The sequence below is a fragment of the Carassius carassius genome, chromosome 35 (assembly GCF_963082965.1).
Source record: "Carassius carassius chromosome 35, fCarCar2.1, whole genome shotgun sequence".
Classification (NCBI taxonomy): domain Eukaryota; kingdom Metazoa; phylum Chordata; class Actinopteri; order Cypriniformes; family Cyprinidae; genus Carassius; species Carassius carassius.
This window is the reverse complement of record NC_081789.1, coordinates 28911170-28925511: the sequence shown is the minus strand read 5'-3', so window position 1 is coordinate 28925511 and position 14342 is coordinate 28911170. Positions and strand designations below refer to the sequence as shown.

Below are 14342 nucleotides of genomic sequence, written 5' to 3'. Positions count from 1 at the left end.
GATAGTAAGTAAGGTGTAGTTTGTAAGTTTAGGTATTGAGTAGGTCTAAGGGATCCAGAATATGGTCATGCAGAATAAAGCATTTATTTACAGTATGTGCATCAAAAGTACTAATAAACAGCCAATATGCTAATAATATGGATGCTAATAATCAACCAGTGAATAGTGTTCCATTACGCTGCCTTCTATATTGTGGCAGCACCAAAATGCAAAACAGTCAATCAGGAATAATCATGCCAAGATGACAAACAAGAAAAATGCATGTTATACATATTAATATTTTAATTTAATACCAAAAAATATCAAACATCCATGTAGAGCATTTAAATCAATCACTTATGGCATTGTCTATGTAACAAGGCAGAGCTAATATTACTAGAACTGAGAATATGTTATTGTGTGTGTACATTTAAAAATGTATAATAAAAACTATAATGGCTATTAAACAGAGATAAGAAATAGATTACTGATTATTTTAATGTTGAAGCGTTTGATAATTGATGGATTTTTCCTCATACCAAGTATTTTTTTTAAACACATGCATCGTTAAAATGGTATTAAAACATGTTAATAATACAATAATTATATAAATAGTTACATAAAAAATATTTGTAAAACAATATTTTTGTCAATAATATTAATAATTGTTAATAATATTATTAAAAAAATATAAGGAGTTAATTTACCTGTGAACACCGTTGTTTCCTGTTGAACGAACACCCAATTAAATCCACTATTTTTAGAATTGAATTAAAAGTACAAAAGTATCCTATAAAACAGCTTGCTCATGCCAAATAGTGGTGTCTCTCTACTATCTTACAGGCTTTTGGCAAGTGAAGACTGAGATGCAGGGGTACTGTACCTGTCTGAGCCGTTCTCTGCTGGTTTGTGATCGGGTCTCAACACACGCCCCTGTGGCACTCCTGTGGCTTCTGTATGCTGCGTGTCTAGAGTCACTTCCTCTTTCACACTGCAGCTCTGGTACGCTCCATTCTGCATCTCTCCGTTCACGAGGCTCTCCGCCCTGCTCTCCACAAACCGCAGCTTCTTCGGCGGCTTGTCTCGCAGTTTGCCCCCTTCCAGAAAGCCACTGAAGATGCCCGGGATCTCGGCCAGAATTTTATTGGATTCCTCTAGAGAGTCATCCACCAGTTCTCCCGAGGGGTCGGCGTCTGTCCTAATGGGCGAGGGTGACCCGGCCCTCTTGCCCTCCATCTCCTTTCCAGCGTTTTCTTTGGAGGGCACCTCTACAGACTGTGCTGCAGCTCGAGTTGAGCTGGTGTCAGATTTATTTTGGCAGACCGATGCGTTCCTGGGGTCTCGACTGGGCCCAGAGCTGAAGCAGCTCAGCTCGTTTGCGGCTGCCATAACTGAGCTGGGGTCCTTTATGAGCGCCTCACACCACGAGTCAAACAGCATACCAGATGTGAGGAGAGAGTCTCCTGCTAACTCGGACCGGCCGTTCTGAAGGTCCAGGCCTTGCTCGGCCATATCCAGTTGTGACGGAGGGGTTTCGTTTTGCCCGTTGCAGGGGATCATGGGTGAGGCGGCGTCTCCTGACGGCGAGTCCTCTTCGGCCGCAGCATGCTGACTCCGAGCCGTCAGGCCGCTCAATAGGTTTGACAGCTCTCTGTCGATTTCCTGGAAGAGGGACGCCTCATCAATGTCATCGTCATCAAGAGCAGACTCAAGACCTGAGCCGCTTTCCTGTTTCTCTTGGGTCGAAGGAGCGACTGTTTGACAAACCAAAACATTAGGATTAGAGATCATTAGGTGTTAATTCTGGATCTGCTTCTGGACAGTCAGTGATAGCAGTAATTACTTTATTAAGCAATAATAATTATTATAATAATGTTACTTGTGCATCCAACTGAAAATGAAATCTTCCCAAATTTTTTGTATCGTGCAGTGGGTCGTATGAAAAGTTTGCCTTCAACATACAAATTTCCACCATGATTGATGCAACACGTTTCTATTCTGCTATTTATGAGCTTGTGTTTCATCTGTATGTGTGTGTTATGGCCAGTCATTTGTGAAAGTGTTTTACATGAGAAAGTACAAATGTTACACTTGTGTATGTATTTTTAAGGTGTCCTTGTTATAGTGTAAATACACAATTAAGTACTAAATAATATACTAAGAAACACTTTTTTTACAAATATCATGCATTATTAAATTAACAGCAGGTGGCAGCATTTAACAGACTGAATGAAAATGTACTGCAAAATTTGAACAAAAGCATCAAGCTGCATCCCAATGCACTTCCAGTAGAGTTCAGTACAGTATGTGAGATAAAGATCTGACACTTCATGTCAAACGACAGAAAATATCAAAGCAAAACGACGGACAAAAAAAGGTTGAAATGATAAAACCACAGACCTAGTTTAAACAATGAAGACAAAAGAAATATTCAAACATTTAAGTTAAATACATCTAAACATCTGAGTTAGGTCAAATATATGGTCACACTTTATTTTAAGGTCCAATTCTCACTTTTAACAATTCATTAATTACAACTTTTGCCTCAATAGTCTCCTAATTTGCTGCTTATTTACAGTTAATAAAGTAGTTGTCATGTAGAAAACTGTATGTGGTTTATAAGTACTAATAAACAGCCAATATGTTCATAACATACATACTAATAAACAACTAATTAATAGTGAGAATCAGTCCCTATGTTAATACAAACTATACAAACACACAGCTTTTCTCTTCTCAAGACATTCACTGATGGACTGGAGTGCTGTGGATTATTGTGATGTTTTTATCAGCTGTGTGGACTCTCATTCTGACGGCACCCATTCACTGCAGAGCATCCATTGGTGAGTCAGTGATGCAATACCACATTTCTCCAAATCTGATGAAGAAACAAACTCAACTACACCTTGGATGACCTGAGGGTGAGAAGATTTTTGGATGAACTATTGATTTAGTCCACTATCCAATCCAAGTTTATTGGTTTACAGAGATGAAATGTGACCCTGTACCACAAAACCAGTCATAGGGGTACATTTTCTGAAATTAAGATTTATACATCATCTGAAAGCTGAATAAATAACCTTTTACTAAATATCTTCATGGAACATGATCTTAATATGGAGACCATATTAATAGTGTTCCTGTAGCTCAATTGGTAGAGCATTGTGTTATCAAGCGCAAGGTTGGGGGTTCGATTCCCCGGGAACACATGATAGGTAAAAATTGATAGCCTGAATGCACTGTAAGTCGCTTTGGATAAAAGCGTCTGCTAAACGCATAAATTTAATATCCTAATGATTTTTTGCATAAAAGAAAAATGTGCTACTTATGACTGCTTTCGTGCTCCAGGGTCACAAAATGTGGATAAAGTATATGTAAATGTCTGTGAATAAAGGGAATTTGACAAATACTGTTCCAAAGCAGTGTGTTAAATAATTACTGCATTAAATATACTGTATTTAACAAATGTTAGCATGTTGATTTTGACTTGTTTTCTGTTGGTTTGGATTTGAAGAAGTACGAGAAAACCACTAGCCAATGAAATATCTGAGCTTCGTGACTCACATACACTTCTGAAACAGGTTTCATCGTGACGGCCGTTGACAAATTAACTCCTCAAGCATTTAAGGTAGTGACATTTGTGAACAGAACTAAACTGTTCAACTAGTTAATAATGCAGTGCCGCTCGAGAATGGATGCAACTGGATGCTAGAAAATCACAGAAACAAAGCTATGTGTCTTCACTGACTCATACATTTTGCTAGTCTCTCCACTAAAGTTTCTCCCATCAGCCCTGTGGTATTGGGGAAATCCCTTACATTACTCTTCACAGAGACCAGTGTTGCAAGACCTCACTAGAAAAACTGGATCTGAAAAAAACAAGCCACTTGCCTTTTTAAAATCCATTCATAACTTTTATGAACTACTTTAATGAAACAAGAAGCCTAAATATACTTATAAAAACTGAACATGGTAACACTGAAAGAAAATATGTTTACCAGCAGGTTTATGAGTCAGCATACATAATGCGTCAGTTGAATAGCATGCCTTCTATCAAAAATAGCCAACATCAAACAGGTTCAACGGATGATCAAATGCTGCTATAATTATCACAACAACAATAATTGCAACTTTGGGAGTAAATCCCTCAATTATCATGAGTTACTCTCAAAGTCCAAGGTTGTTGCCTCTGTCAAATATGTATTATTTATGATAAGAGCATCCCTATGTACTCCTATGCACTTCCCCTTCCTTCAGTTTTCACCAGCAAAGCATTATGTTTGCTACACTGCAGTGGCAACCTGCAGTTGTTACCTTAAAGCAGGGCTCCAAACAAAAAAATCGAGTAAGGAGCCACTGGCTCCTATAAGAAAAAAACTTAGGTGCCAAATGATTTTTTTAGGTGCCACAGAATAAAAATGTTTTATGCTTTTTATTTAAATTATTTATTTTACATTTTAACTTTTTAATCATACTGAAGTGTTTATGTCTCATCTTTTCTTGACTTTATCAGCATTTTAATCCATCTTGTAGATGACCTGGGAATGAAGGTTCACTTAAAGCGGGAGCTAAATGTCTTTTCCAACTTGAAACATACAGTCATGCGTTGTTTATTACACAAAATCTGTACCAATATCATGGACCATAAGCATCACTTGGCCCCTGAGTATAGTTTGGGGTCCTCCTCAATGCATCCTGTAAATGTTGTCATACTCTCTTAAAAATAAAGGTGCTTCATGATACCATAGAAGAACCTTTTTTTCCTGTCTAAATAGTTTCATAAAGAACCTTTAACATTTGAAGACAATAACAGATTATGAAAAGGTCAGAAAGAGATTGTTCTTCAAAGAGCCTTTGACTGAATGGTTCTTTGTGGAACCAAAATTGTTCTGTGAAGAACCTTTTAAGCTCCTTTATTTTTAAGAGCGCATGTCTTTCACACTTTCAGTCTGTTTTTCTTAATTAGTAAAATTAAATTTTATAGGAGGAGTTGAATCATGTAGACAACAGGTTAAGTAAAAATATTAAAATTCAATAGCTCATAAATATAGCAAAATGCTCCTCTTTATAGTTATTTTTCTAGCTGACTGATGAGCTTGTGGACACCGAAAGGTTACTGAGGTTAATATTACGTTGCAATGTTTACAAGCTTTACACGTTTTCCGCAGTTTGAAAGTGTTGTACTGTAGAATCTCTTATAAAATAGCTTACCGTTTGATGTTAATTCATGTTCATTATGTACTCTAGTAGTAAAGAGCAAGGTATGATAGGTTCACGTGCTGCTTGAACTGAGGCACTACTCGCGATCATGCCTGCCGCATTAGGGGCCGTTCACGTGTCCCGTCTTTTGCGCGCTCAAGTTCGTTATTTCAAATGTAAGCGCGCGGTATGCGTGCGTGCTCATAATGAAAGCGGCGCGCCTAGCGTTTTCCACGCGTTTTTAGGCGCGATATGTCAACGGCCCCTTAAAGAGCACGAAAACTGTATTTATTGTTTGAATTTTGTTATGAATTTGGAATAATTTTAAAGCTGATGCTTTGTAAATTAAAAAGTAACAAAGCACAAAGCTTTTTACGATAACTGGACGGCAAGTGCACTTCAAATAATGAAGTTCATGCATTAACAGAAAACAGCATGGACTAAGATCTTGTTAAGAAGAAGCCTTATGATTATAAACGAGAACTGTTAACGATATTGCCAATATCCACACTGATGACAGCTTTACCTGTTGTAGTTTGTTCAAGATATGAACGAAATAGACGCTGTTTTTCTGCACTTTCTCTTCAAGTCTCCATCATTTCTGTCTCTCGTGCGTTTATCGAGTGTGTCAGCGCTGCTGCGCGGCAGATGAGGACTGTTTAAAACTCTTTTTCCCACTAAATGCGCATTCTCTCAATGCGCGAACATAACAAAAAATGTGAATGCAAAACAATCAGGAAAAAAGCATGCAATCAGGAAAAAAGCATGCAATTTTTAAGAGATAACATGTAAATACATAGGCCTAGTCGCCTATGACAGTATACCGTACACACAGCTTCAATGGAGGGACAGAGAGCTCTCGGACTAAATCTAAAATATCTTAAACTGTGTTCAGAAGATAAACGGAGGTCTTACGGGTTTGGAACGACATGAGCGTGAGTCATTAATGACATAATTAAGATTTTTGGGTAAACTATCCCTTTAAGAGCTATTTCTACCTTATCGCTTCTTTAACCCTAAAAATAAGTTTTGTTGTATTTTGGTCCAGTGATGTAAAATAGTATTTCTAAATGAAAATAAAACAGTGAAAATAATTCAGTGTATTTAATGATTGCGCGATGAAGAACTACAGATATAAGAACAGGATGTTAGTAGAGTAAGATGTAAGTTAAAGAGAAAATGTGTTACATGCAATTTCAGTTTACTAATAATTACATGTTAGTATACAAGAACACAAAAGTACCAGTATCTGATGAGCTTCTGTCTTCTGTCTTTCCGAAGAGAAACTCGTACTTGGCTTTGGCAACACTCTGTGCATGTGCAGAGGAGCTGCTGACCCGATCAAATGATTCTCCCTGCAAGAACAAACCAGAATTACACTTACATGCATTATACTAACATCATTTTAGCATCACTTTAACCAGTTACCAGCTTCTTTGATGCTCCAATATAGACATATCATTAGTTTAATCATCAGGAGGATATGATGTCAGACTCACCAGACTCAGCTGACCAAAAGATGTTTTTGTAAAGTGTGCATATGGCAGGATTACAACCAAAGACAGAAAGACTTCAGCAAATTAGTTTTACAAGATGGATGCTGTCAAGTTCCAAAACTAAAATATGACAAAATAAGCCATACGATAGCTTTAAAAAAAATTGCAGCAGTTTCATAACAATGCTAACAAATCACAACACACAAGTTTAGAAATGCAGATGAACAGTTTAAACACCTACTTTTGAGTTCCACATAAGGTTTGGAGCAATTTTGACTGTGAGTCAATGAGAATTTTTTAATTTAGGATAAACTATTCCTTTGAATCCAGCGAGTGGCATGAATGTCAGGCTGTCTGTGTGCGTCTAGCATTCATGCACGTCTCGCTGAAGTGCCCGCAGGAGCCCGGTCACTATGACTTGCTCCAGGCGGCTCAGGAATGTTTCTGTTTCCAGAAACGGGCTCATTTTTTAGTACCAGTGTCTTTTGTAGCAGACAAGTAATTGACCGCACTCTAGCCACATGATGAGCATGTGGGATTACTGGAACTGAACTCATGGCGGACTCAAACAGTGTCCGCTTTCAATTTCTCAAGAGAAGTCAGCCTTAGTGAAAATCTGACCTTGGTGCTTAGGTTTGCCTGATTTCTCGTGTTTGTTAAGACTAGAGTTTAGCATCAGAGACTCTGGAAAGCACAGATACAACAAGTCCAACATCAGCTTCAGCATGCTGATATCTGATCTGATGGAGGGGAACCATGACTGACATTACCAGCAGCTTCCCTGAGCCAAGACATCAGGAAATACAGTTACTGACTAGTCCAAGATGACCTTTTAAAGGTCACTGTGTGATGCCTCTTGTTCAGTCAGAACATGTGATGCCCCCCTAATGGTCGACTAAATTTTTGTCTTTGAATTAATTACAGTATATCATGAAATCCAAACGTTCACCTATCATTCATTAACCTCAAATAAAAATAACTGAATAACTGGTGAATAACTGTAAAACGGTTTTTGGAAGTGAAAAAGAAGAAGTCACTGTATAATTTACAATGAAAAGCTGTAAATTGGCATTCACAGAATTCACTGCATGACACTTCACATTTAATGTTTTTTCCATTGAAATAACTGTTTCTTCACACTTTTTTCTTATCAACTGAATATCTAATTTATTGCATTATTTCAGTGTGTGATACCATGGTGGTTTTAAGTATTTGTGTGGATTACACTGTGCACCTTTTATTTATTAATTTTTACTTTCTTAGCTTGTTGAAAAGCTGTTTGTGATGAGCTTTAATTCATCATGTGACTTTCTCATCACCACCTGTTCTTGGTGGTTATTGGCATATTACGATTCAAAACAGATATTAGAACTTCAACAGGATGGTATATTAATATTAAATCAATTAATGATTGTGGCGATAGGGTGGTTTAGCGAGGTCTGCAGCGGGAGAGGGAGTTGGGAGACGAGCGGTGAGTAAGGGGATCAAACGCAAATTACAAACACCTGTGTCTTTTTCCAGTAACTGGCGTGGAGAGACCGCATAAAGAGAGCCAGGAATGAGAAGGCAAGCAGAGAGGGACAGACTGCTGTGTGTGTGTGTGTGTGTGTGTGTGTGTGTGTGTGTGTGTGTGTGTGTGTGTGTGTGTGTGTGTGTGTGTGTGTGTGTGTGTGTGTGTGTGTGTGTGTGTGTGTGGAAACCGTGTCTGCTCTGAAGAGCCCCATGTATATTGCTTATGCAACTGTGTTATATTGAGCGCTGGTAGCGCGACATTCTGTTTATTTACAGAAACCTAAATAAAATCACCAGCAGCAGTCATGCCAACTCTGTCCTCTTCCTTTTTGATAATTGACTTTGTAACAATGATATTTGTTTTTTTTTTACTGTGAATGTTAAGTTAATTTAAGTTAACTCTGTAAAACCTAAAATGTTGCTACTATATTTTTTAAATAAAGTTCTGTAAAGTTCTGGCAACCACAGCTACAGTATTTTACTGTAAATGTCACAGATTTCTTTTTTACAATGTAAGTAGTAGCAACTTTACATGGCACAAAAAAATTAACTCAGCAAATAGGCTACTTACCTCACAGACTTAAGAAATAAATAATAAGATTGAACTTTGAAAATTCACTAATTCAAATCAAATACAAAACTTGATTATGTAATCCATAATAAAGGTGCATTTCTCTCTGAAGGCACATACATTGTACTATGGAGATGGCGATTCAGCATCATCAACTTCATCTTTGCAGCCGACACGGACTCAGAAAACATTAGCTTATTAAGAATACATTTAAATATCTCCTTGTTATTTTTCCCAATACATAATCATTATTTTTGCAGGCAAGTTTTTTGCATGTGCTTGATAACTACTATACTTTCAGGATGCTTAGTACAAAATTGGGGATGTGAAGATTCAAATCGGTTGAGATGCTCAACAAATCGCGATACAATTGGAGTAGGAGTTTATATGAATGTATTTCTGAAGGGAACTGAAAAGTTTAAGTGGTATTTTCTTTTAATTTTGCCTCTAAACAATGCATATTAAAGTAGTATTCATAAGCGAAGTGCTGTTTTGTTTACAATGGTACCCCACTATTATTGCTGTTCATAAGCACCTCCTGCTGTCAGAGAGTGCATCTGTGTCTTATTCAACTCATCTGCCTTTTCCTTCAGATGTTTTCTGTAGTATAGTTTCACAAAACTAAAGTCAGACCATTCTGTTTTTGATTCAAATCTAAATAAATTTAATAAAGTTATCAAAGTTATATGCAGTCTGCACTGCATAAACTATAAATTAAATAGTTAATCCTTATTAAAGCTACAAAAGTTATTTAGTCAAGAGCAGCGAGTCATTTTCTCTGTTCCCTTTGTTCTTTAACTTTACTGACAGGAAGCTTTATTGGCTGCTGTCCCTTTAAGAGCAGACAGACACGGGGATCTCACCGTTTATATACTGTCTATGGATCTTGCCTCATTCTCTCACAACTCTTTTTGTTCATTTTAGACTTTATATAAATCATTTAAGATTGCTCTTATGAGGATAATCGACAAAACTGGCACTTTGGGATGTTTATTGTTAGTTCAAGCGCTTAAGAGAACTGGATTCTGGCGCCCTGTCTATGCATTGTGTGTGTGCGTGTGTATGTGTCACATAAAGGCATTCACAGACTACGCATTCTCTTTTGTCTTGCCGCACTTGAAATGTTTAAAAGCATTTAAGTGAATAAGAGCCTGATCATATAATGTAAAGCTAGCCAACGGATGGCAGAAAATACGGATGCTGCGTTAATTGCGTTAAATATTTTGACACGTTAAACCAGACAAAAATTAATCGCATGCGTTAACGCGTTAACGTTGACAGCACTAATATATATATATATATACAGTAGAGACTAGAGGTCGACCGTTATATCGGGCCGATATTTGTCATTTTTTAATATATCGACATCGGCCGATATCCGTGTTTAGTAGCGCCGATTTAAAGTCAGGCACGTCTGCGGGCAGCCCCGTGTTACTGGTGCGGTGGAAAGTGCTGCCGCCGCATGTGAAGGACCCCAAGCCAAAACTTTTGGAAGATTCAACAACAGCCCTGGGAGATAAAGGTAGTCAGAGAATTTCACTCTGTAAATAGGGTGGAGAAGTTGTCAGCTCTTACCAACACTGCAGCGTGATTAAGGGCTACGTTACTCCGCTTCGCTCACAGACAGCACCGTGTTTGGAGAGACAGCTGTCCTGGAACTGCCCAGAACGGTGAATCACATTTGTTCGGGAGCATGGTTTGATGCAGACAATAACCAGTTCCTCTTCAGGAACTCGAGCTGCGTCGAGAACGTTTGGGGAACGTGTCCTTTTCAAAGCATGAGCGGCGAAGCCGGAAATCAGCCTTGTGTCTTCAGCAAGCGCTCTGTGTGTGTGTCAGTAGCTATCTGTTTGTGAGTCTTATTTATTGTCGTTTGTCCACTGATAAACTCCATTGTCAAAGCTTCAATCAAGAGAAGTTTTGGGCGAGAGCAGGCAGTGTTCAGGCTGTGTGTTTTCCCTGCCAAAAAAAAAAAAAAAGGTAGGGACACACGCAGCTCGTGTGTTGTCTGCTTGAGAGTGAAGCGCGCAGTGTCAGCTCTCGAGGGAGTTGACGGCTGCGATGCGAGCCTTTGCTTCACTCTCAGAAGGCTCTCTTTGAGGAGAGAGCTTTCACTGGCATTTCTTGCGGTGCCAGCCCGCAATCTTTGATATGGAAAGGCATCGATGAGCTCGCCAGTTGTTCAAGCACCAGTCACACAAGCACCAGTTACACACGCATATTATGCCTAATATTATAATAAGCAGCATTTATGAAGAGTGGAGCTCGCGCAGTCGGCTCTCGGGGGGCTGATTGTGCTTTTCTCGCTGTTAAGCGCTCCGCTCTCGCCGGGCACGCTCCGAGGAGTGTGTCCGTGCATGCGGTCTTGCAGTTGCGGTCGCGCTGGGGCTGATGCACGGCGGCGACCGCGATGGCGGGAATCGCACATGATCTGGTGAACGGGCTGGAGACAGCTCGTCCTATCTCCACCCGTGTTTACTAGATCTATAGCTCATTATCGAGGCTTGGAAACCAGCGCTGCGGTTTTTTCGCCCTCTGAGACAGCTCGCTGCTGCTGCTGCATACTCTCTCGCCGGGCACGCTCTGAGGAGTGTATCCGTGCATGCGATCTTGTGGTTGCGGTCGCGCTGGGGCACTGCGGCGACCGCGTTCGCAGGAATCGCACATGATCTGGCGAACGGGTTGGAGACGGCTCAGCCTATCTCCACCCGTGTTCACTAGATCTAGAGCTCGGTCTCAAGGCTTGAAAACCCGTGCTGTGGTTTCTTCGTCCTCGGAGGCAGAGCTCGCTGCAGCATTCATCTTTCTCTGAGGAGATTGATGTTGTCTGTGTGACTGAGTAGCATATATATATATGATATAAAAGATATATATAGACATGCACGCTGCCGAGGCAAAGCATGTATTACATTGTTTCATCTTTATGTGAGTTTTTTTCTACACCAGACCGTGTTGACTCGTCTGGTTGTTGACTACTATATATTAATATTTATCTGACTATGTGAAGTTAGATGTGCAGGGGCTCTAGGGATGTCATTTCTTATGTGAGAACACGTGTGTACCGCTCTTCCTCTGAGGAGGTTGAGGCGGTCAGGGGCTGCTGGGCGGAGCAGTCCCAACCATGTTCCAGCCCCTCGTGCCAGGGGTGTCACTTTTGTACTCCGCAGACGCTAGAGTCAGAGTGGCGCTCCCAGTCCGAAGGCTTCTAGTGGAAAGCAGTTCTACGGACCGTTGTTTTCGCTGGATAGCCTTCATCATAACGTCCTGACGCGTAAGGCCTAGGACGTTTTGAGGGCCAGCTCCCTCTGGGGAAGAGTGGTGTACACCGCATTACATGGTGCCCACCTCTCCTCAGAAGTAGACTCTCTCTGAGGACGGAGACCATTGATGTGGTCCCTCCTTGGGTTGCAGAGTCCGGTCCTACAGCCGGTACTTCACGGTTCCAAGGAAGGATGAGGTGTTGTGTCCTTTTCTAGATCTGTGCTTTTTGAACCTCTCTGAAGTTCAAGACTGAAGTTTAGCACGCCTGCACAGGCCAAGTCCGAGGACTGGTGTGTCAAGATCTATCAAAAGATGCACTTATCTCCATCCTTCTTCATCGGAAGTTCCTGAGGTTTGCTTTTGGGGGCAAAAGCCTACCAATATGGACCTTCCTCTGGCCTTGCACTCTCACCCCACACTTTCACGACTCAACCACATTGACCATTGGTTGATATCAGCTCAATCTGAGCAGATGACTGTTCTGCACCGAGATATCGTTCCAAGAAAAGTGTGCTTTCTCCAGTTCAGAGAATCACTTATCTGGGCATGGTGTGGGATTCGACCACGATGCAGGCACGTATGTCACCTGCTCGGATCGTGTCGATCCTCACTGCAGTCGCGAGAGTGAGAGAAGGCCGGTCACTCACTGTCAAGCAGTCACGGAGATTGCTGGGTCTGATGGCAGCTGCATCCAACGTGAATACTATTGGCCTGCTGTACATGAGACCCCTACAGTGGTGGCTCAAGACCAAGGGGTTCTCCCTGAAGGGAAACCCACTTCGCATGCTAAAGGTCACGCGGCGCTGCCTACGTACCTTGGATATGTGGAGGAAGCCTTGGTTCTTGTCTCAGGGCCCAGTGCTGGGAGCTCCTTGTCGCCGCGGGATGCTAGCGACAGACGCGTCCCTCACTGGCTGGGGTGCGGTCATGAGTGGCCACCCTGCCCGCAGTCTGTGTAGTGGTCGCCATCTGACATGGCACATCAACTGCCTGGAGATGCTGGCCGTGCTTCGTGCACTTCGTTATTTTCTCCCAGACCTAAGAGGTCGCCATGTGTTGGTGCGCACCGACAACACAGCGGTGGTCTCTTACAAACCGCCAAGGAGGTCTGCACTCACACCGTTTATACAACTAGCGTACCAGATCCTTGTGTGGGCCCAGGACGAATTCCTCTCGCTCAGAGCAGTTCACATTCCTGGGCATCTTAATATGGGAGCAGACATCCTGTTGAAGCAGGGGCCAAGGCTCGGGGAATGGCGGCTTCACACCGAGGTGATGAAGCAGAGTTGGAGAGTTTGGCCAGACTCGGGTGGATCTGTTTGCGACTCGAGACACATCGCACTGTCCCCTCTGGCTTCCTCTGACTCATCCAGCTCCACTGGGGCTGGACGCCATGGTACAGACGTGGCCGAGGCTTCATCTGTACATTTTTCCCCCCGATTGCTCTGCTCTCTGAAGTTCTGGAGAGAGTGCGTCGGGACGGAGCCGGCTGCTGTTAGTAGCCCCGTTCTGGCCGGGCCGGGAATGGTTCCTGGGCCTGATTTCTCTTTTTGACGGCACTCCATGGGAGGTTCCCGTCAGGAGAGATTACATGTTTCCTCCATGGTGCGCTGAGGCTGAGGCCTCCGGCCAGAAGAAGCTTATGCTAAGCGGTGATTAGGATGTTATCCTAAGCCTCGAGTCCTCTGATCTCCCCTCTCCTGGGGGTCAAGACTCACTGCTTCTGAAGTTTGGCCATTGGACGGGTTGTCCCCGAGTTCTGTCAGGCTCCTTATCTTGCTTTAGCTGTGCTCTTCCACACTAGGCAGAGATTTGAAAGTCTGGCGGCATGGGCATTCTCGTTCCCCAAACGTTCTCGACGCAGCTCGAGTTCCTGAAGAGGAACGTCTAAGGTTACGTATGTAACACTGGTTCCTCGAAGGAACGAGACGCTGCGTCGCAGTGCCACACTTCCGGCATCTCTGGCTGGCGCTTGCTTCATCCTTTGAGGCTGGTTTCCGGCTTCGCCGCTCATGCTTTATGCTTTCTGGTCTCTGACGTCACCCGCCTATGACGTCTTGCCCTTCCTTTTGACTGATTATACACATTATTCAGAGACGTCACGCTGGACGCGTTCCCCAAACGTTCTCGACGCAGCGTCTCGTTCCTTTGAGGAACCAGGGTTACATACGTAACCTTAGACGTTTTCCACCCAACTCATTTGTATTTAGAGATGTCAATATTCGATCATTTCCATGATCGATCGTCATTTAAATTAACGATCAATTAATAACCTTAATGCTGCAAAATGCGTCTGCAGCGTTATTATTATTATGTGCAAAAGC

At 41.8% G+C, this 14342-nt stretch overlaps 1 protein-coding gene across 2 annotated transcripts in view; it reads right to left on the bottom strand.

Annotated features, from left to right (window-relative positions):
• LOC132116493 (PH and SEC7 domain-containing protein 3-like) overlaps positions 1–14342 on the bottom strand; it is a 110869-nt gene that overhangs the window by 79239 nt on the left and 17288 nt on the right. For both annotated transcript variants that reach the window (XM_059525374.1, XM_059525375.1), the window contains exons 2-3: positions 6422–6533; positions 863–1733 (exon numbers count right to left, since the gene is read on the bottom strand). In XM_059525374.1, coding sequence (XP_059381357.1) covers positions 863–1733; positions 6422–6533 — 983 coding nt within the window. The remainder of the gene's footprint in view (positions 1–862; positions 1734–6421; positions 6534–14342) is intronic.